At 41.0% G+C, this 24,517-nt stretch overlaps 1 protein-coding gene and 1 long non-coding RNA gene across 2 annotated transcripts in view; both read left to right on the top strand.

The window, feature by feature from the left end:
* The window catches only part of LOC135071231 (uncharacterized), a 188,706-nt gene extending 182,343 nt beyond the window's left edge, over positions 1–6,363 (top strand). The window contains exon 5 of the long non-coding RNA XR_010257226.1: positions 6,287–6,363. This is a non-coding gene — a long non-coding RNA (uncharacterized LOC135071231). The remainder of the gene's footprint in view (positions 1–6,286) is intronic.
* Position 6,364: 1 nt separating this feature from the next.
* The window catches only part of LOC135071393 (protocadherin-like wing polarity protein stan), a gene marked incomplete at its 5' end in the record, with an annotated part of 73,369 nt that continues 55,216 nt past the window's right edge, over positions 6,365–24,517 (top strand). Inside the window, 15 exon segments of the mRNA XM_063965185.1 lie at positions 6,365–7,470; positions 9,911–10,112; positions 10,802–10,942; positions 11,427–11,659; positions 12,588–12,713; positions 16,793–16,959; positions 17,400–17,542; positions 18,200–18,367; positions 19,753–19,869; positions 20,149–20,219; positions 20,428–20,665; positions 21,345–21,549; positions 22,278–22,430; positions 23,092–23,312; positions 23,896–24,067. Of these exon segments, the coding sequence (XP_063821255.1) occupies positions 6,365–7,470; positions 9,911–10,112; positions 10,802–10,942; positions 11,427–11,659; positions 12,588–12,713; positions 16,793–16,959; positions 17,400–17,542; positions 18,200–18,367; positions 19,753–19,869; positions 20,149–20,219; positions 20,428–20,665; positions 21,345–21,549; positions 22,278–22,430; positions 23,092–23,312; positions 23,896–24,067 (3,463 nt within the window).

The raw sequence follows: 24,517 nt of genomic DNA on the forward strand, positions 1-24,517 counted from the left end.
ATGAAAATGTGCCTAAATGGGCTTTTGTGAAATAACAATTAAGTAATTCATAAAATGTATGGTAGTAACTCGGCGGTTAGTACGATTAAGATAAAGGAACTATGAATTACGGACGCCGGGACGCCAGTGACTTTATTTGCTGAAAGTATTAATAATTCCGTTCTTATTTGGAAATTATAGCTTGGTAACGTATAGTGTTTGATTAAAATCCGCCCAAAAGGTTTTTAAGAGAGACAATACAGGCATGATGATGGGACTCTATCACATCGTAACATCATACTATTGTGCACCAACATTAATTCAAGTAGACCTAAGAAATAGCTTGGTGAAAAAATGGCGCTCCTTGGGAGGCTTAAAGGTCTAGCAGCAAAAACTAGTTGAATAATGATGTTAGAAAGTCTAAAGTGCCTGCAAGTGTAGAAACTATCTCAACCCTATCCACCTGAGTCTATTACTGGCTTTTAAACCTATTTAAATTCACCTTAAGTCTTGACGCACAAGGTAATAATCACTTAAGCACCAATATATTTCCCATTTGCGTTTAACGAGTCCCAAGACGCGTTCGTAAAAGTTACTGCGGGACTTCTCGATCTCATATCGTTGCATGTTTAATATTAGCTACTGGATAACTAGAAATACGTTCCTTCTATCATGAAATATGAATAAACTAGCTTTTGCCCGCGGCTTCACCCGCGTGAAATTTCGTTTGTCACAGATCGTCATAAATTATAGCCTTTATGTTATTCTGGGTTATAAACAATAATACTGTAAAGTTTCATCAAAATCCGTTCAGTAGTTTTTGCGTGAAAGAGTAACAAACATCCAGACTTTCGCATTTATAATATTAGTAGGATAGTAGGATACTTGATATACAATTAATGGCTTCAGGTAGGACTTGAACCCACTACGAGTCTTTTTCTTGCCAGATACTGAGGATGAGGTCGATATTTTCATGTGATTTCACTTTACCGCGTTGTGCGCCGGAGTCGTTTCTTCAATGTAATAAAAAATACATAGGTATTCATACTCGTAGTTGTAATAAGAGAGAGTATAAGTTTAATATTCGTAAATTCTGAGATTACGATAAAAAAAAGCTAAAATATTTTCGGTTGCCAAAAGCAAGCTGTGTTTTATTTCATTTATTAATTCTTCAAATCACAGTAGCTTGAATAGTCCAATCAAAAAGTAAAACAAACATGATACGATACCTACGCACAATCAACACACAAGTGTGAATTGTAACCTTATTAACACGTGATAAACCAAACCAAAGCATTCGGCCGCCTTCACCAACAATTATGCCTTAATTAAACCGTAATTTCAGTTTTAATTCGCCCAATTAATATTTCAACTGAATTAAATGCGTCCCGTTGCGGTTGCGCCGCATATAGGAAACTGGTTGGAGTAAAATACTCGATGTTGGGGTCACCATAATTGAAGTAATTGAGGAATATTGAAGACAATTTTATCTAGTCGTTAGACAAGTTATTGAATAGCTGTATGAACAGTTGTATGCAACTATTTTAAAGTAGACACGTCTTCCTGGAGCCGGAAGACGTAGCGTGGGCCGACGATCTGGTGAAGGTCGCGGTAGGTGCCTGGATGCGAGTGGCGCAGAACCGGTCTTTGTGGAAATCCTTGGAGGAGGCCTTTGTCCAGCAGTGGACGTCTTTCGGCTGAAACGAACGAACGATCGAACGTCTTTCTAGAATTTATTTAAGTTAATCATGACCTGTTATAATTAAATGGTAGGATTGAATCCACGATCTTTCGCTTGCCGTACTAACTGAGCTATGACGACATTGGTAATTCTCTGAATATTAAAAAAAATACAACACTTCTTTTGAAATGCATTGAAGGTAAACAACATACTAGTAATATCATCAGTTTAGTCTTATACTCCATGATCCAAATATTACACATACTAAAACCTGTAAAAACAAATGGGGCGAAATTCCTACAACTACCGTAAGCTTGGTCGCCCTACTGAATCATTCTAAATAGAAACCTGCGTCGATCCAGCACGTTTACGGCCTCAGATCATAGGGCTGTCCTTGTTACTTGACGATTCCAGTATCTTCCCTCCACCTTCCCCGCAGCGGTATTAACAGGTTTCAAGCTTAATTAATCGCTTCGTAGGTACTCAAGAGTGTAATCTGCAGTTATGTTTAGTGCCGATTTGTCTTTAAATGGCAGTCGAGTGCCGTTAACAGCAACGGTTATTAAAGTTATCCTTATACGTACTCGTATATGTACCTATAGGAATAATATTAAAAATTTATTCTATTTTTACAGACGTTTACGTTATTTACAGTTCTGCCTTCTCACAGAGAAAAGTCACCATCTTTGCGTCTTGTTTAAATTTTCTGTCATAATAAAAAGTCTACTTACTTAGAAATTCATTTGGTTTTGGTAGGTTCTGTTTGTTATAAAAGGATATTCAATCTTTGTTATATTTTCCTCCACTTGACTCTGTATTCCAAGAAGAAGAAGTTTAAACATGTAATTTTTTAAGAGGGACTTTCACGTATCTTCTAGCTAGACTAATAAAATTACATTTTTACCTACAATATAGCAAACTAATAGCAAAAAAATAGGATCATGATAAAATTAATGGCACCCATACCTTCCTACAAAAACAGGAAGGTCGAAGTAATGGGCACCCAATCGGCGATTCCAAGCACGTTTAATTGATAGTACCATTAGCGCTCGATGGCGCTAGTGTGCTGGGTTTATTATCTCCGGGTTCTAACACAATGTTATGGGGTACAGTGGGTCCATACTGCCTTTTAAAAGCGAATACGTTACAACAACGTGCACGCCTTGTGACCAACATTTGCAAAATTAACTTTCATAACCTATCTCATGAAATTACATTATCGATAAAAGGTAGGCAGCGCAAGGCACTGCTGACGAAGCAATGGAATTGCATAGCACTACTTTCCGTTGCCTATCGTCTCCGAAAGAACATAATGATGTTCTTTATCTATAAAATTTCAACCAAATTGACATTAAAAGTTGAAATATTCATCAGTTGGATGGAAGCACACTCCAAACGCCCTTTGAACCAAAAACTTCCGTTCAAGTTCAACAAGTTGTGATCACATACCTATTACACTATATTGACCATCACAAAAGCGCCAAAAAACATAAGACGTAGGTTTTGCTAAATATAGAACAATACCAGTTTAGTGATAATGCCTTAGTTAAATAGCTTTCTGTTCCCCCTTCAAGTATGACCCAGATGGGCAAAAGATACTGTTCCGTTTGGGGCAAGATTAACCGAACGTGTTCGCAATTTACGAGGATAACTGTGTTTAATGAACCAAAGATATAATTTGTAAACAAACATTAATAAACTTGGGCTAGACATTATTTTATTAACTCTACGCTAATATTTATAAGAATCACAATAACTCCTCGTGAAGTTTAATCCCATAAATTGTGTAGTTTATGCCACCAATCCATTGTTGAAAACTGTGAAGACAAAACGATAGCATTTTCAATAGATTTTGTAATTATAGCAATATGAGCCTGTGACGTAACTTGCTTGTAAACTCTACATACACTTATTGAATTCAAATAAAGTAAAAATCGTTTTGGAAGCTTATTCAAAAGTATTGGAGATTCACGGTAGGGCACGGTGAATCTCTTCTACTTCCCACGTTGACTTATTTATTTGAAAGTCAACCAGATCCTGATGAGAAAAATGGAAAGTGTGCAAAACATTGAGTAACTGCATCCTCCATTTTAATTCTTTCTGTCTGGACTCGTTTGATGCTGGTGACGTGTAATTAGTGCCTATAAACACACGGAGCACATTTTCAATTCGGCAAATGTTTTTAAATTAAACGTCGCGCGTGTAACGACATCCACTTATTAATTATGCAATGTCAACATTCCGCCCGTGTGAAATGGGAGCCGCGGAAAATCGGAAAGGGAAAATCGGAAAAGGGAAAATTGGCGGGCGAACGATATGGGGCCATTAATTGATGCCATTTATCTTTTGACCGTAGACGATTCCTTTTACAGCCCTCTATGAGTGGAGTCGCTCTACAAAAAGTTATGGGCTACGTACTATGGGTTAGGTACTATGGCAGTGGCACATCAAGTTTAATACTGTATGTAGGGAGAATTTAATTAATTTTGTGAGGTTTTCTTTTCATTTAGTTAATAAAACTATTATACTATACTAATATTTCCGCTAACCCCTCCAGCTGCTAAATATTGTGATAGGAATTATAATAGCGACTCACCACAAGTTACGGAAAACGAGGATCAAAATACCGGCTCTTGAATCGGCAGTCTGATGATACAGGCATCGATGGATTTGGATTATTCTCGTATGTAATTGTACTGGTGACTGTACTACTAACGTTATCACTACATAGTCGACGGCATATTGCCCTAACAAAATTTTTAATTTATTATTTATTTTATTTTGGACTTTAACCTAAAAGTTATTAAGTTCAAAATCAGTTGAAAATTTTGTAGTTGGAGGCTGTTGACTGTACAGACGACTGTACATCATGGTGATGTCCCAACAGTATTTGGGGACGGGGTATAATTGCATACTCTTGTCCTATACCCAATATACCTTGTGCCAGATTAGGGACGTTTGTTTAGGCTTGTTTAGTGATGTAACTGTTATTGTTTATTTACCCGCAGTCTGTATTTATGAGGGTTCGGGATTAGAACATTTGGACGGGAGTACACATTAAATTCGCACATTAATTTGTGTTATCGAAATGTTTTGAATTTACGTAGGTACGTCCAAATTATTGCTTTATGTCGGTCAAGCTAAATTATTATGGTGTATTTTAATGATGCTTTAATAATGCCTGTTTCATAACTTACCTAAGGTTAGACCAAAACATCAAAACTTTCATCCAGGTAGTAGCCTAATTTTCTATTTGGCCTAGTAAGCACGCACATCAATCTATTCAAATGACGTAGCATTTAGAAGCCAGTAACTTCAAAACGATAAATATCACCCATAAGATAAATACCTAAAAGATTCCGCTTCCACAATTAAACCCATCCCTGACCGTTAGCTTATTTTGTGCCGTTAGCATCATGACCGATGATTCATCTGTTATTCCAAAACGCGGCTTACAGTACGAAAATACTTGAAAATTCACCCCGATTTTAATAACCATAAACCTGCGGAACAACATGCAAACGACGCCGCCGGCGACATGGCGGGACATAGGACACCGTGTAAATAAACCCGTTTCAATCAAAATTTGGCTAGCGAGTGTTTTTCAGAAGCATTGACTCGGTAAAGGTCCGTTAATTAAAGTACCTAAGAGAGCATTGAATCAACTATTTCTGTTATTATACACCGTACTCTTGAGGATCTCTCTCACAAAGGAAGTTTTTAAGTTATACTAGTAGGAAACTTTACGTGCGATTTGCGAAAATGTGTCTACAACTAAAAAAAACTTTGAGTGCAATAAAATAGGCAATGGCTTGGGCCTATATGAAACTATAGCTTTAACTTATGCTAGAGAAACAATGCCATACCTAGCTTACATGTTAAAAAAAATGTTTAGACACACAGATTCACATTTACTAGTAAATAATCCTAACGTTCATTTATATCATTCGCGGCACAATACTTTTACTCGAAGATTTTGCGAGCAATTTAACGTGCAATTGTGTGTTTATGTTCAGGCTTTTATGTTAAAGTATCACGGATACGCGCCACATTGTCTTTGTTCCATATTTTTCTCATTATACTTATTTCCACTACGCCGCGTTTATGCTCCAGCTTGGCGTAACGTACATACTTAGTTATCTGGTTATGACCTGTTAGATTTTATTAAACTGTTTTGTATCTTCCACTATCTTTGTAACTAAACAAACCATTGGTTTTATCCAAGATTCATACCTGAGAATTACATTATACTCGTAGTCGTTTAGCTGACTCTTCCGTAAGAACTTAATCCATTGTTGAATTAATACAATTAATCCCAACTAATATTATAAATGCGAAAGTAACTCTGTCTGTCTGTCTGTCTGTCTGTCTGTCTGTTACGCTTTCCCGCTTAAACCTCGCAACCGATTTTGATGAAATTTGGCATAGAGATAGTTTGAGTCCCGGGAAAGAACATAGGATAGTTTTTATCCCGGTTTTTGAAACAGGGACGCGCGCGATAAAGTTTTTCTGTGACAGACAAAATTCCACGCGGGCGAAGCCGCGGGCGGAAAGCTAGTAGCACATAAAGAGGATAATAAGTAGAGTTGATAAGGACTTTACTTACAATGTTCCCTCTTGTTGCAGATGGAAAAGCAATGCAGCTGGCGGACGCGACGGCGGCACTGCAGGTGAAGCCAGCCCACCATGGCGCCGATGCTGCCTCTGGCGCTGCTCCTGCTGGCCGCGGCCGCGCATGGCTACCTGGTCCTGGTGCCGGACTCCGCGCCGCCCGGCCACACCGTCCTCGACGCCGCCGTCTACAAGCTCGGCTCCGAGCGCACCTACACCATCGACGTCCACCGCACCGCCAACTTCGTCCACCACATCATCAGGGTCAACAGAACCACCGGCCTCGTCTCTCTTCGCAAACGACTCAGATGCGATGGCGTCCTTTATCCCAACATCTTCACCTTCTACGTCGACTCCACATCCGAACGCATCCGAGACATCGACTACTACAGTCTGCCTATAAGAGTCCTAGTCACCGGTGAAGACTGCAGCAGACGACATGCCGATCTCTACGACATCGACTTTGACAGAGTCTACGACCAGGAGGACTCAGCTTTACAGTACGAAGACGACCATGTCAGGGATAAAAGGGCAGTATTCGCCGAACCGATGGATTGGAGGCTGTTTGAGGAGGAGGAGCTTGAAACTAGTCATTATAGTGTACTCTCCACGGCCTATCCGTGGTCCGCTGCCATGTTCGAAGATTTCGCAGCAAGAAATAGGAGTAGAAGACAGAAACGATCTCATTCTTTAGTACCTTTCGACATGGCCGTAGATGTGAAAATAGCCGAAGCTAAACAATGGATATCTGAGACATATGCCAGCTTCTCGATACCGACCACGGATAGGTGGCAAGGAATCTGTTTGAGAAAATCTCAATTTGTGAATTCTTTGACGGCTTTCCTACCGCGGACAGTGCAGAAGATGTGTAAAGTGCAATTTCTAGCAGTGAGCGATCCTCGGTTTATGATCGAGACTAGTCAAGGCGATTTAGTGGCCAGTGGTGATGTGTGTATCCAGGAGCCAATGTGGAAAGTGTCAGTTCTGTTCACGTTCAACTGTGACCGGACTAATATAGTGGACTCTGATCATCGGCTGAAGATAGTGTACCATCATCAGGAGTTGAATGACACTGATATTGCGAAGCGGGTGAAGAGGGAGCTGCGGAATCAGTCGCCTTACTTTGAACAAGCTTTGTACGTGGCTTCGGTTGCTGAGGAGCAGCCTCCCGGAGTCGTGGTCACTACAGTTCGAGCTCGGTATGTATTTTTTGTCTCACTAAACTAGAAAGGTTGTAAAACAAGCAAAGATAATTTGTTTTCGAAGCTCTGATTGTATTACACGCTCCAGTGCCATTGTTTTTCAAAAGTCAAACAACAGTTTGCTACGTGCTCGCTCGATAACCTTTTTGTTGCTTAGGTCGATGACTCCCGGGAATGGTCCTAATCAGCGGTTTGGTCGGCACCTGATCATAAACCAGCTGTACGAGCACGTTAATTGACTGTACGCCGGCTCGTTGAGCTTTTATGAAGTCATCTATTTTATGCCCGGAACCATTGTCATGAGCCATTGCACGCGTCGCCAGACAATGCGCCCGTTTGCAATAAGGTTAAACCGCACACGGTAGGGGTATCCGATTTTGCAAATACGAAACATTTCTAGGCGAACTTTGAACCCTACAGAGAAAATAAATACCTAATTTAATATCGAAAAAGTCATACTTACAATAAACCATAAATATGGAAAATAGGTAATAATAAAGGCTCATCCACATTCGATGTTTAGTTGCTATTTGTATGAAAAAGTTGCCAATTTCTTTTCTCACCCAAAAGTAAAAGCTGTTTAGATTACGCCGATTAAATTACAAATTAATTAAGAACATAAAGAACAGCGTTTTGTGGGTTTAGCTATGACAAGTCCATTTATACTAAAACTAAGTTCTAACTTTGTTGATCATAGTGCTAACGATCTGTTCTCTTCAAGCACGATTTCACCCACGCATTCCGTTATGTTCGTAAAAACTTCTCCAAATGGTTTGACGAATTTTATTTCATACCGTTTTTGCCAACCTACGATTAGCAAGAACTTTTTTTACAAAGCGTAGCTGCGCAAAAAATGTGTTTTAAGAAGCTAATCTTTTACAAAAAATCTGTCAATGGGTAAAAAATTCGAGAAATTGTCCTCAAAATTATTTCAATGTCCGACGGATTAGCAAGCTGAAGTGGCCATGGGCAGGACACATATTATGCGGAACTGACGGCCGATGAAGCAGCAAGGTTCTGGAGTAGTTCTGGAGGCCACGTACCTACCGGAAAGACGACGACCTCGTAAAGGTAGCAGGAAGGCGCTGGATGCAGGCCGCTACCAACCGGCCTTTGTAGAAGTCATTGGGGAGGCCTATTTTCAGCAGTGGACGTCCTATGGCTGAAATGATGATGATGATGATGATTGCAATGCGCCTAAAGATAACTACGACAATTCTAATAACAACATTCTACATAATGTATCAGGTAGTTACTATGAAAAAGGGATTGTTCAACCCTATGCAAACCGCTTTAATTTGTATCGGTGACGCGGTATTTTTATATGGCACGATCATTATCGCCCACAATACGGCGGGCTCCCTGCGCTTCGACTGAACAGTAAATCTATGTATTCTCATAATAATGAGGATGAGGATTTGGTGAGGATAACGAGGGATAACGAAAGACAATTGACGAGCATATACCTAATACCTAAGTGTTGCCTAATTGTGCTATAAGTCGTCTCTTTTACAACTGTGTAGTTTCGATGTTCCTGCACGATCTGGTTACTACTAACTATCTAACTACAACGAAGCCCGCTGGGGTTTTAATGTTTAGTTTAAGTTTCTACTTTAGTGTTATTTATCCGATTTAGTTGATACAGTACCCGATCCTTGATAGTTCAATCCTTGCTGATCCACTTACGAACGAATTACTTCATAATGTCGCAAAATGGCCACACATTAGAAATCCTCTATCAATTTGCTCGCTCGTGATACAATTTAAGTGAGCTCGCATCACCCATGTGTCATATCCGACCGCAGTAATGGGTGCTACGCTTGTGGTATTTACACTCGTAATAACGTTTTAGGATAAAATACTTGTTTTAGAGAACGTGCGAATGGAGCCGTTAAAATAATCTGGTCAAGATTGGTTAATAACTATTACTTACATAACAGTAATTTGTGGTTGAGCCATTATTTTCAGTCCTAATTTTGTTCTCCTCGCGTATCATTTTGATTTACATTTGATTGATGTCGGTAACTCTTATAATCTTCATGTCAGTATAAAGCTCATAATGTCATCATTATCGTAAATTATGTTCAAAATATTTTTTGCAATACGTTCAGCTATATCCATTACTATAATAGCTTCAGCTTTTTCATTGATGCCTGTGACGCTAGAGGCGGAATCAATAGAGTTGTTTATAGTATGAATATGAAATCTTTATCATATTTTTTCATGATTTATGAGACCATGCCCTGCTAACCTGGTAAACAATAAGCGTTAACGATCTCTATTAGACACAATCGGTGATTAGTCTCATTTTAAAATGACGAAACAATATCTTCGACCTGATCTTCACTTTCCATCAAGTGAGATGCAGGCCAAGAGCTTCCTCGTTGTGCATAAAAAAACAATAGCAGATCTTTCATGTAAACCTTTTCTCCTGCAGCGATCCCGAGAACAGTCCAGTGACGTATTCCATGTCGAGCCTACTGGACTCCCGCTCAGCTGGAATGTTTGCTGTGGACACTCGCACCGGCGTCGTCACCACCCAAGCCCGACTGGACAGAGAGAGGCTGGACGTGCATTACTTCAGAGTCGTGGCGCAGGATGACACCTTCCCGCCTAGGAGCGGGACCACCACCCTGCAGGTGAGTTTAGATATTGGATACAGTGGACGGCATCTAGCATAACAAAATGGCGTCTTATGCCCGTTAGAATAGGTGCACTTTTGCTACAAAACTGTATAGTCGGATGTGCTAGAGTCTGCACAATAATCCGGCATGTTTGCTGTGGACGTCCGCACCGGCGTCGTCACCACCCAGGCGCGACTGGACAGAGAGAGGCTGGACGTGCATTACTTTAGGGTCGTGGCGCAGGATGATACCTTCCCGCCTAGGAGCGGGACCACCACCCTGCAGGTGGGTTTTATGATATTGGATGTATGATCAACCGCACTTCAGTTATTTACTTTTTATACAAATCATACTTATAAGTTCATAACATGCCAAGTGTGCTGTTGTTTACATAAAATTTCATCACCTATGAGGCTCCTCGAATACTTACACCACAACCGTCACTGAAAACGCACGCACTAAATTAGATACCGAGCAGTTAAATCTGGTCCCTACATAACAGGATTTACAGTATGTTTGTGTAAATATCAGGAAAATCCAGGGAAATGCTTATCTTGTAAGTAGGTACCTATTTAGGGTTCCCCAAAAATTCGGATGCACTGCACACACTTCTGTTATTTACAGAGAGTCTCAATAATTAAGCTAAACAAAAAAGAATTGTAAGCCGTTCAGAAATAACACCTACCTATTTCAAATATTTTTAGATCAATGTCCTGGACTGCAACGACCATGCGCCCGTATTCGAGATGCAGCAGTACGAGGCATCAGTGCGAGAAGGCGCCAGTCCTGGCACCACCGTGCTCACCCTCAAGGCTACCGACCAGGATATCGGCAAGAACGCTGAAGTAAGTATCTCTCCGTCTAGTACAAGGCTGCTCCACCTTTTAAAGAGTTGAGCCAAACGGTGGATTCAGTCGTTAACGACGGTCCACTTACATGTCCTATTTCAGTTACACTCAGGACAAGCGCAATCAAAACTTGCGCGGGCCACTTAAAATTATTCGGGTCTGGGATTGAGCAGCCTTGCCTTAGTGCTTATTACAAAGCCATCGCATTTACTACTACTAAGTAGATTCTCTATTTAGTTGATTGTGCTCTTCTACATAGATTGATTATTGTAATTTGATTGCGATAAAAGTTACGACTTTCCATACAATATATTCAAGGAGGTACCTGCGTTCCTCATTTCCTCGATGTAATATTAACATGAAAGACTGAATACGACCTTTACGTCCCACGTACAGTTCTTGGAAATTCAGACTAAAATTGAACTAAATTTTTTGTCCCTTACGTGTTCCTTACTATATTTTAATTGCATATTTTCTACAGGTGGAATACTCAATCGAATCGGTGATAGCAGAGAACCTCAATCCAGACGACGCCAACGAATCAATAGACGTCAGCTCCGAGCAGTACGACATCCAGGATGTGTTCAGGGTGGATGGAAGAAGCGGCGCCTTACTAACCAGGGCCTCCCTGGATAGAGAGAAAGTGGCCAGATACACTGTCATCGTCAAGGCTACCGATCAAGCCAGCCCTGTGTCCGATCGACTTTCTAGCACGTGAGTTCTTTTTTATGACAATACTTTTTGTTGAATCCTGGGTTATACAGAATTGGCAGGAAACAGAAAGAAAGAAAAATATTTTTATTTAGTCCAAACATCCTCATCATCTCATCATTAGACTACTTACAACAACATAATTACTTACTTATGTAGTTAAATTTGAACTAAAATGGCAGCCACTCAGCATGTGCTATGCCCTAGGTCAGGACCTAGAGCATAACTGGTATTCTGGAAATAGTTTTTCACTGTCATGATTGTCAAGGCTACCGATCCACTCTCTAGCACGAGAGTTTAAAAAATTAAATCGATACTTTTTGTTAAATCCTGGCCGGTAATAAAAATTGGCGGGAAATTATATATCTTTTTTACCAACATGGCGGTTTTTTATGTCGTTACAGATACAATAGTTTTTTAATGTACATATTATTTATCAACTTAGAATGAAAGTTCATTATGAAACCTTAGACCAAAGATATTTAACACATAAAAGTATTCATTTACTGGTTGTGACTTTGTAACTTAACTTTACATTTTTCGACATCAAAAACATCTAATTAACGCTGTCCCTTTAATTAAATTGATAAGGTAATTATTTCAGAAGTCTTTCATCATCGCAATTAATGTTTTTACCGAAGACTTGCTTTCTTTTATGTATGAAATACACACTTTTATTTAAACACAAACGATGGAAGTTGTGTCGAGTGAAATAAAAGTATTAACGCTAAGAATCTAACACATAAGTACGCTGAGTTGCACCACCTAACTTTAACGGTAACTTTAGCGATAACCACTGCTTCATGTATGGAGTTTGACAGAATTTTGACGTTTGTCAAAGTTAAAGTAAGATGGTGCAACCCAGCTTTAGTATGTAAGTACTAATTTAATTTTAAAATAATTAATTTACTGATATATTTTCTCTCGACAGAGCGACAATCCACGTGAATATCTTGGACGACAACGACAACTACCCTCAGTTCAGCGAGAAGACGTACACAGTCACGGTAGATGAGGACATCAGCGTAGCTGACAACCCGGTCGTTGCGAGAATCAAGTAAGAGTTCATCATCATCATCAAGTCATTAAGTCTGCACTGTAGGAGGGCGAACATCAGTGTTGCTGGCAGTTTGGCCATCAATCCTCTTTTGATATTGTTTATGGTTTTTTCCTTTTTTTTTTAAATTGTTTCTGGTTCTGAAGTTGCTTTTTTACTGTCTCTTGTGCGGTCTAGTTTTATGTCTTGAGAAAATATACTGTTTTGGCCCTTTTTGGAGTGTTTCCTTAAATTGCTTCTTGCATATTAATCACCACCAGCAGACCTATCTCTCAGAAATATACAGTCCACTCCAACAATCAGAAATTAAGAGCTGGTCTAAATGATGCTTTTTTACACGCGCGTATTCATGCGAAACACGCGACTGTATGAACTATGTGGGCAAAATGTATGAACCTCTAGTACCTCACGATCGCGAGTTCAATACACGCGAGTAAAAACGCATCATCCAGCTCCTGAGGCAAAATTAGGTTTTGGCCTACACACCCCCCGCGCTGGCCCGACGAGTTCTCTCCCTTGTTTATCCATATCTCTCCCTTAGTTGTCTTACGACATCCACTTATAATGACATAACTATCACTGGTAGCCGTAGGACTCATATAGGTACATTAATTTACTGCGGGTCTCCTGAAATACAGTTTAGACTAGTTTAAGAGCCAAGGTCATCCTTCAGTTCAGTGTAGGTAGTTATCTTACAAAAGACATTTCCAATTTTAAGTTATTAAAAGTCATCAAAAATACTTATACAAAAAAAATATTGAGAGGTCAATAAATATCGAGTAGACAAGGCCTGGTAGAGTGCAGACCATTAAAAGGAAATATACTTAGATCTCCCATCTTTTCCCCATTAATCCTGGTTTCTCTCGAGCTCCTTGAATTTTCATGACCGTAAATCGTACTGATGGTTCTTTGAACAAGATATTGAACACTCGCAAATGAGGTTACGAGTAAGTAAGTAGGTACTTATTCTTCTTTCAAAAGAATATTTATGTTATCTTTAGAGTACCTAAGCAATATGGCAATTTGGTATTGCATAAATTCGCCTTTTGTACCTACTCTGTCATAAAAATGTGTAATTTTGATTGATATTTTAATTATACCCTGAAACATAAATCTTAAACCCTCTTCCCAAAAGGATATGAAAGATTATGACTGATTGGTCTAATAAAGTAGCTCGTGAATACTGGAAGCCGTAGCATAATCTAATATCTGAGCAAAATTAGGCGAAATAAATAACTTGGAACTTCGTAGGTAGGCTAGGTAGGTACGCTAGATCTGATGAAATAAATCCTAAATCAAATACATTTACTTAATCAATTTTATTCTGTATAAAATTATTCATAAATATTTATTTATGCATGACATTTGTGCCGGTAAAATTAGATTTTTCATTATAGCACACTTAGATTCTATGATAGCACATTAGGAATGTAGAAAGCCGTTTTAAAATCCATAAAATTATACTGTTGTTTTGTTAAGTTCTAATCTCGATTGCAAACTTATCTGGGGGCACGGCAGTGCCCCCGCCAAGTCGAGCGCGAAGCAAACACTGCCGTACCATCCTTTACTGGAACCATTTCGCCGCATTTTCAGGCCCCTATTTGAGAACCTCTGGATAAGACCAGAACGCAGAAATTTTCGTCATCTAGTAAGCTATAATCACATACTTAAAATCCAAAATTTCAAGTCTGTAGGTCATTTAGTTCCGAAGTTAAGCGAAAGCAAAGTTTCGCATTTATGACACTCACTCTCTCACTCACTAATGATCATCAAAATAGAACTAGTACTTCCCATAAACTCAGAGAGCTGAAATTTGGTACAGAGTTAGGGTTTAATGGCCACATAAAGGGAAAACTATAAAAACTAGGAAAATCGAAGATCTGGAGTAACACCACATTCATAATCAATACTACTAGCGCCACACCGGCACCGTGGTGTTCGCCTGTACCGCTCACCGCTAGATGGCGCTAGCACTTTGAGCGTCGATTTTCTGCACCGCGGTGTCCAGATTTTTTTACTTTCTAGACCCCCCGTCGATTAAGTTGAATGTTGTGTAATTTGAATTTGGTTATTATAAAACAATTCTGATTCGTTGTCCATTTTAAAGGTCGCTATGTTTAATATCGTAAAAAAAATGTCGATAATATTAAAGGACGACGACGTTAAATAATGAGGGCTATCGTTTTAGCGCTCACCAGTTAGCGCCACTGTAGAGTAAGGTCCTGTCAATCGCCAGGGGTGCCAACTGTTAAGTATAAAAACGATAGCCCTCATTATGCCACATTCTACAAAAAGAAGTGAAATCCCACCAAAAACATTCTGTAAAAAACTAGCCAAGTCTCGATGGAGCGGAGCTGCTTGTTTATCTCTAAAAAGTAATGAAATCTAGACAAAGTCGTGCCAAGTCTATGGTTCTTTACTGCGATTTCTTTATTATTATAGTTAATGTTGTGTGACTTGGCCGTTGAACAATCTTTATTAAGATAATCAATTATCATGCATAAGTATTATTGAAATACGCAGCTTTATTAAGCCTACAATTGACTGGTTATTAAATCAACGTTTTTCAAGTGGCAATATTCCATCGTCAATGGGTAGCGGTTCTGGCAACAGATTGGTGCAATGGTGTCATGGAGACCTGGTTTTGTACCCATAAACGGCCAAGTCACACAACATTAACTATAATAATAAAGAAATCGCAGTAAAGAACCATAGACTTGGCACGACTTTGTCTAGATTTCATTACTTTTTAGAGATAAATAAGCAGCTCCGCTCCATCGAGACTTGGCTAGTTTTTTACAGAATGTTTTTGGTGGGTGTCACTATTTACGTTTATAACTTACGAATATCGACGATTTCTTTTGTCCACGCCAACAGAAACCGGCAATTTTTGTAACAGATAAAACATGACGGATACCAAACTGTCTTTATTTCTATTTTTGATTGCAAAGTAAAGCAAAGTTAGGAGTAAAGCAAAGTAAGGCCCGGTTTCCATCAAGGCAGAGCAGAGCAGAGCGGAGTAGAGAAGAATCGGGCGGACGAATTTTTCTATAGAATTTGACAGCAGTGCGGAGCGGAGAAGACAAATGGAATGAATAAATTCTGATTGGTTCTTCAAATTTTTTCTCCGCTCCACCTTGGTGGACACCTGGCCTTAGACAGTCAAACATCTTTATGTCTGTTTCATCTTACCTAGAGTAGGTACAGCCAACTAGCAGCGATAGGTACAAAAGGTCGATACGACTGTCGAGTTGACAATATATTCTGTCTCTTCCCATCTTGTGTATTTGTCGTAATGTCTCGTTCTCCCCGCCAAAATATGTCAAAGTCAGACGGGTTCACTCATGACATAGGGTTTGTTTACATTTGGTATCGCTTCTCTTTACTCACAAAATTGACAGTTTCTATTGGCAGCTGGCACGGACCATAGGCAATATGGCTTCGCAATAAACGCATAACATTGCAAACTGCATCTGAGATGCAACTCACGCAATATGGCCGTTGGCTGAACTTAGATCAAATATTGATTTGCAATTCTGTGGGTGTATATCGATTCTTGTTAGCTATTAAACTTTAATCATGGTACGAGTGTCTTTGAATAGTTTATCATATTGCACAACACGTTATTTGATGGGAAAATGTTAGTTATAAAACAATACAAAAGTAACAAATTGCTTAGTATTGCGAATTTATAGTAGGCCATACAATTTGCTTTTTAAAGTTAAGCTTTGTATACGCGTGAAAATTGTTTCGCTGATTCCAATTTTTGCGATAGCAAAATTATTTTAGATTTAAAATAAGTTTTATTTATATTGTAGATAGAACCTATATTATGGGAATATATAAAAATTCTTTCTTACAAGGAGAACCCCATTTAAATCAGTTCCCCTCCACCCAAATATATACTACCCAAAAACATTTAATAACTAAGTAAAGTTAAATGTAAACTTTAAACTCGAACTACGAAGATCGGCTGTAGGCCAGTCAGTTAGGAGTCGAAGTGATCACCATTGCCGAATTCAGTCAGATGAAGGATTAATCATCATCATCATCATACTTTACTGATTCTTTGTCCACAGAGCAACAGACGCGGACGTCGGTGCGAACGCAGCGATCCGCTACGCTATCATCGGGGGCAATACGCAGATGCAATTCTCCATCGACAGTTTGAGCGGGGACGTGTCTCTGGTCAAACCGCTGGATTATGAGCAGCTGAGGAGCTACAGGCTGGTGATTAGGGCGCAAGGTGATTAGAGTGAAAATAATATGACGACGGCCTTATAGAGTGCAATCTTGCAAAACGAGAGAGTAATTATGAATATCTTAGAAAAGTTTTGTATTTCGAAACGCATGAGTATAAAATAACAAAGTATAAATAATCAGAGTCAAACTTGACCTTCATTGGTTGGGTTTTTATGGCTTTAGATCCTGGCAACAAAGAAGTTGCAGTTGTGGGAACGAGCGCTGGGATTAGTCCCGTAAACTTGACATTTGTTGACATTGTTTTCTCCGAGGAGACTCCTCTCCTCCGGTGCTGTGTACTAGTATTGAAGTAACTATTGTCATGGACAAAACATATTGTTCCATGCTTTTGTGCAGTTCCCATACATTTATGTTTTATCTCTCTCAGACAGAGGTAGCCCATCCTGCAGTTCTCATATTATATTTATGTTTTATCTCTCTCAGACGGAGGCAGCCCATCCCGCTCCAACACGACCCAGCTGTTGGTGAACGTCCGCGACGTGAACGACAACTCGCCCAGGTTCTACACGTCGCTGTTCCAAGAGTCGGTCAGCGAGAATGTGCCTGTAGGATATAGTATTGTCAGGGTAAGTTTGAGAAACTGGTTACATTTTCGCTGATAATTAAGCCTTGAATATATTTAATCCTAACCGGGAGTTTAAATATTTGCAACAATCTAATTCCACCAGCCCCCTTTCCATCACTGGGGAACCAGACGCAGGTTAGCGTACCATCCCTATATTGTCGACATTCCACCAGCTCGCACTAAGCACTTCGATAACTCTTTTATAACAGTTAGGGACTGGATTTCGCTTCCTGTTGCTGTCTTTCCCGAACACTATAATCCGGGCCTTTTCAAGGCGAAAGTGATCAATAGGCACTTACAGGGCAGATGTGTACCATTCTGAACTGCATCTCACTTAATACCAGGTGCAATTGCGGTCAAATACCTGCCTTGTACTTAATAAAAAAAATACAGGTATATTTCATCATCATCATCATTCCAAGTGGAGGAGTGGAGGCCGCGTACCGGAAAACGCAGCGTGGGACGTCCACCCACAAGGTGGACCGACGACATCATAAAGGTAGCAGGAAAGCGCTGGACGCAAGCCGCTACCAACCGGGTAACATGAAAAGCATTGGGGGAGGCCTATGTTCAGCAGTGGACGTCCTATGGATGAGATGATGATGATGACATCATTCCAAATAATATCGAATAAAAATAATCGATTTATCAAATCCAGGTGCAAGCCTACGATGCGGATGAAGGCGTCAACGCCGAGCTGACGTATACCCTTTCGGACAAGGAGTATAGTGGAAGCGAACTGCCCATCACCATCGATCCGCGATCCGGCTGGGTCTACACCTCGGGACAGCTGGACCGCGAGACGCAGTCCAAATACCAGCTGCAGGTAAGATCTCATTACTTCTTACTGGCTCCTGCTGTGACACCCTTTCGGACAAGGAGTATAGTGGAAGCGAACTGCCCATCACCATCGATCCGCGATCCGGCTGGGTCTACACTTCGGGACAGCTGGACCGCGAGACGCAGTCCAAATACCAGCTGCAGGTAAGATCTCATTACTTCTTACTGGCTCCTGCTGTGACACCCTTTCGGACAAGGAGTATAGTGGAAGCGAACTGCCCATCACCATCGATCCGCGATCCGGCTGGGTCTACACTTCGGGACAGCTGGACCGCGAGACGCAGTCCAAATACCAGCTGCAGGTAAGATCTCATTACTTCTTACTGGCTCCTGCTGTGACACCCTTTCGGACAAGGAATACAGTGGAAGCGAGCTGCCTATCACCATCGATCCACGATCCGGCTGGGTCTACACCTCGGGGCAGCTGGACCGCGAGACACAGGCCAAATACCAACTGCAGGTAAGCTCTTATCACTTCTTACTGGCTCCTGCTGTGACACCCTTTCGGACAAGGAATACAGTGGAAGCGAGCTGCCTATCACCATCGATCCACGATCCGGCTGGGTCTACACCTCGGGGCAGCTGGACCGCGAGACACAGGCCAAATACCAACTGCAGGTAAGCTCTTATCACTTCTTACTGGCTCCTGCTGTGACACCCTTTCGGACAAGGAATACAGTGGAAGCGAGCTGCCTATCACTATCGATCCGCGATCCGGCTGGGTCTACACCTCGGGACAGCTGGACCGGGAGACGCAGGCCAAATACCAGCTGCAGGTAAGCTATGATGTATTTCTAGATACTTTTGAAAATTTTAATGTGAGTCTTTCGCAGACAGTCTTTTTAAAAGCCTCGAAAATCGCCTCAACTCTTGCTGTGTGACCTTTAATAATTTAATTTGCGACTAAAGAGAGGTATCTTTACAGATTTTTTCGTGTGTACATAGTGACCAATGAAGACTTTCAATAATACTTTTTTCTTTAAAATTGATAAAATTACCTAAATACCTCCACTTGCTTATCTCTTCATATCCCAACTAATATTATAAATGCGAAAGTAACTCTGTCTGTCTGTCTGTCTGTCTGTCTGTCTGTCTGTCTGTCTGTTACGCTTTCCCGCTTAAACCTCGCAACCGATTTTGATGAAATTTGGCATAGAGATAGTTTGAGTCCCGGGAAAGAACATAGGATAGTTTTTATCCCGGTTTTTGAAACAGGGACGCGCGCGATAAAGTTTTTCTGTGACAGACAAAATTCCACGCGGGCGAAGCCGCGGGCGGAAAGCTAGTACTTTATAAGCTAAGAAGTTGAAATACACAGTACAGTCTACACAACACCGTATCAACCAAATAAACATGATCTCCCTTCGACAGGTGACAGCGACCGACGGCGGGACCCCGCCCCGTTCTGCCACCGCATCAGTAGTGGTGGTAATCCAGGATGTCAATGACAACGACCCGGTGTTCGCGCCCGCGCAGTACGATGTGGAGGTTATATTCAAATTCAAATTATAATGCATGTAACATGGGATAGGGTTTGACAGAAGACATAGGCACTTGTGATGCCATATTAAGGCGTTGCAAGGACTTAAACTATAAATTAATTACGTATTATGCAATCTTGTTGGAAATTAAGTATTTAACAATACAACAATAAATTAAAAATTTATCCTAGATAATTTCAGAGAACAATGAGCGACCTTTTAAGAGCAAGAAACTTGTTGAATTTATTTTTGAAGGTCGATATTTTATAAACCTTTTTCATTAAAGATCGCTGAAGACGAGCCTCCCGGGACGCCGCTTGTCACCGTCACGGCCACCGATGCTGATGAGGACAATAGGTAAGATTAAGAAGGAATACTACACTTTAACTCTGGTTTTGTCAGCTGACAAAATAGACAATAAACCTAACCGCATACGTAAAATTAAATAGTACTGAATACCCAGCTACGCACTTTAATGTATAATGCAATAACCGTAAACGCAACCACCAGCTTCTACGTATTATTTGAAGAGTCTTTCTGATCAATATTCACTTGTTTGTCACAGATTGCACTACGAAATCACCGGTGGCAACACCCGTGGTCGATTCTCCATCACATCCCAAAACGGGCGGGGTCTCATCACAGTCGCGCAGCCTCTCGACTTCAAGCAAGAAAGGCGATATGTACTTACTGTCACTGCTACCGACAGTGGTGGCCGTTCTGACACAGCTATGGTCCACATCAACATCACTGATGCCAACAACTACGCGCCGGTGTTCGAAAATGCACCTTATACTGCTGCGGTAAGTTTCATTTTTCGTTTCGTTTAGAAGAATCTAGATATTCTAGATTCTAGGAACTTATACCCAGTTTCACCATACTTGCAGGGTATAGTGAAACTGAGTTTAAGTCCCTAAAATCTAGATTTTTTAGTTCCACAAATGTTTACCTCATATTATTTACTTGAATATATTGACTACCTCTGTACCCCTATTGCGCAAATCTTTTGAATTCTAGTTTCGCTGTTTATTTTCATACTAAATCTCTCGATGGCGATGCGAATACGCAAACGATACGAACTCGAAAGTTTTTCGTAATAGGGGTACTGCCCTACTGAAATATGTGACGTTTCTGGAGTATTCCAGCATCATACGTATATTCAGCATCAAATAGTCCGTAACACCCAAAGTGGCCAAAAAGATGACAACACTACATGACAACGCTACTCTTGTAGCGGAGTTTTGGGCTGACACTGTAGTAGGTACACAGGTTTGTTTCCGACACGACAAGAAAAAGAAGACTACATGAAGCAACTTTATTCCAATGTAGCAAAGACGTGTTGCGAACTTTTTGACTACTTTGGGTGTCACGATCACGAACTATTTAACGCTACGCGCGCGGCGTATAATATTTTTAAGCTGTGTCTTTCCATACAAAGACTTTTTCAGCCTTTTGTTTATAAACCCAATAATTTTTCACCAGGTCTTCGAAGACGCCCCAATAGGCACGACAGTGCTTGTGGTGTCAGCAACCGACAGCGATGTGGGTGTTAACGCCCAGATCACATACAGCCTGAGCTCCGAGATATCCAACGAGGCGGTGGCGCACCACGACCAGGAGTTCGTGATCAACCCGCAAACTGGCGCCATTACTACGAATAAGCTGCTGGACAGAGAAACTATGAGTGGTGAGCGACATTTATTTTACTCGGTTTCGTTCCTATTGTTATACCTCCGCTATCCCTTTGACGATCAGTGCACTAAGTTTAAATAACGTACTTAAATGAAAAATGAACATGTATGTATCCAGGAATATGACCCTCTTTAATTTACCTGAGGCAAATAGAGGATTTGGCCTATACTCCAGATATATCCTCACTTTGTCCAGATGGATTGGAGAGGCCAGAGCTATAGATGACCCACGCTGAACTGTCCCACCAAACTCAATGACAGGGGGGCGCTACCATCGTTCAACTATATGGTTTCCAACATGGTAAGAATCGGAACCAGCGATCTGGTAATGACGGTGGCGCCCCACTGTCAATGTCATGCATAGGACAGTTCAGTATTTTGGAACTATAAGGCCTTTTGACCGTCTTTTGACATTGCAACTGTCATGTTTTACCACTTGTTTAGATGGTTATAGATGACCCACGCTGAACTGTCCCACCAAACTCAATGACAGGGGGGCGCTACCATCGTTCAACTATATGGTTTCCAACATGGCAAAAATATGAACCAGCGATCCGGTATAGACGGTGGCGCCCCACTGTCAATGTCATCGACAGGACAGTCCAGTATTTTGGAACTATAATGTGCAACTTGTGCAGCAAATGACAGCCGAATGTCATTTCGATTTCTACGACAAAAGGGAGAATCAAACACTAGGTAGGTAAATAAATATTTCTGTTCTCAGGGTACCTCCTAACAGTGACGGCCAGGGACGGCGGAGTGCCCTCTCTATCTGACACGACAGATGTAGAGATATCCGTCGTAGACGTGAATGACAACGAACCCGTCTTCAAGCAGCAACTGTACACCGCCAACATTATGGAGGACGCTTTAGTCGGTAAGATTCATGAAAACTACCCAATCAATGTGTTTCATTAGACACCATTAGCTGACACGTAATTCAAAGCACAGCTTTTCCAAAAATTCTGTATTTTATCCTTCAAAACCAATATGTAAGGTTCCACATAGGTATATGGAGGGTATTATCAGCTATAGTCTGGTCTGCGAGTACGTAGATTTTTGTCCAAAGACCCCAAGCTACCCATCCTTATCGCTCGCTGTCGCGACTGTGCGAGTGAGTGTGCGAACCGCAGTGAGTTTGCGAACACGACAGCAACATAATTACGCGCGAGCGATAAGGATGGGTAGCTTGGGGTCATTGGACAAAATTCTACGTGCTCACAGACCGGGCTTTACAGTCCTATGCAAACTTTAAAGCGGCTCGGAAAATCGTACGAGTCGCTGCGCAGTACCTATACAATATTAGGTATCAGCGAGCGTGCGGGACGAAGAAACCTGCGTGCACCTGCACTCGCAGCTAATATCCGAGTCACCATTTAGTTTGAATCCAACTGTACCCAATTAATAAAATTAAACTTAAAAACTTTTTGATCTTCGTTTGTCTTGTTCTTCATACTTACTTACTCTAAAATGGAGATTTTTCATATTTTAAACTGTCGAAATTCATCACCATTTTTATTATGTATTTTTTCCTTCAGGAACTTCTGTCACTCAAGTGAGCGCGACAGATGCAGACGTAGGCCTCAACGGCCGCGTTCACTACGAACTCGACACCAGAGATAGGGAGGAAGGTTCCTTCGTCATCGACCCTGCATCTGGCGTCATAAGAACCAACAAGGCGCTGGATAGGGAATCAGTGGCTACATACGACTTGAAGGCACTTGCTATTGATGGTGGAACCCCGCCGCAGAGTTCAACGGTAAGTAATATTTAGGTGCTACATAATAGAGTTGAAAATCGAAAGGCCTCGAAAGGAGGGTTCACTACTAACTGGACACCAGAGATAGGGAGGAAGGTTCCTTCGTCATCGACCCCGCATCTGGCGTCATAAGAACCAACAAGGCTCTGGATAGAGAATCAGTTGCTACTTACGACTTGAAGGCGCTGGCCATTGATGGTGGAACCCCGCCTCAGAGTTCAACGGTTAGTTATTTAGGTGCTATGAAAGCTATCTATGAGTTGAAACTTGACCTTCACTGGTTGGGTTTTTATTGGAGGTGAAGCTGTAGATCCTGGCTACACAGGAGTTGCAGCGGTGGGAAAGAGAGATGGGCATAGTCCCGTTATCTATGAGTTCACGAGGAATTCGGCAGTACACCCAAAACCCTTGATACCTTCATTTTCTTATTGTACAATGTAAAGTATTTTGATTCCCTCAAGATCCTTACCAGGGATTTTACTTTTAACGTTCCTTTCCTCTACGTCAACATAATCTGCAACGAAGAATAAATTACGCTGTAAACCGAAATCATTGTTCCTTTACATCACAAATTCTTCCCCAGGTGATCGTGCACATAAAAGTGGAGGACATCAACGACTCGCCGCCAGTGTTCGAAAGCGACTGCCTGACCTTCTACGTGCCTGAGAACAGTCCTATAGGAACCACTGTGGGGGAGATATACGCACACGATCCTGACGAGGGGGTTAATGCTGTGGTGCATTATTCTATCAAAGGTACTTTTCAATATCTGTTCCTTCGTTCGTTTCAGCCAAATCACGTCTACTGCTGGACAAAGGGGAAGCCCAAATATTTTCGCAACGACCGGTCCTGTGCTACCCGCATCCAGATGCTTCTCGTGACCTTCACCAGATTTTTAGTCCAACTTTTATTTTTTTGTATGCATAACAAGACAGGCAATATTATCTAGTATCTTTTTTTTTTTGCATAACAAGGCAGGTATTTGACCACAATCGCACCTGATGTTAAGTGGGATGCAGTCTAGGATGGTACATATCTGCCCTGTAAGTGCTTATTCACTCTCGCCTTGAAGACTCACTCTCCTCTAGTGGGAATCTTGCCGTCTTACGGCCCGTGGTTGCCACTCAACAACTTTTCTACCACAACGGCAATCAGTACTACGGCTAAGTACTACGCCCACTGCTACTTAAGTTTAGTAATTCTGC

The sequence above is a fragment of the Ostrinia nubilalis genome, chromosome 4 (assembly GCF_963855985.1).
Source record: "Ostrinia nubilalis chromosome 4, ilOstNubi1.1, whole genome shotgun sequence".
Taxonomy (NCBI): Eukaryota; Metazoa; Arthropoda; class Insecta; order Lepidoptera; family Crambidae; genus Ostrinia; species Ostrinia nubilalis.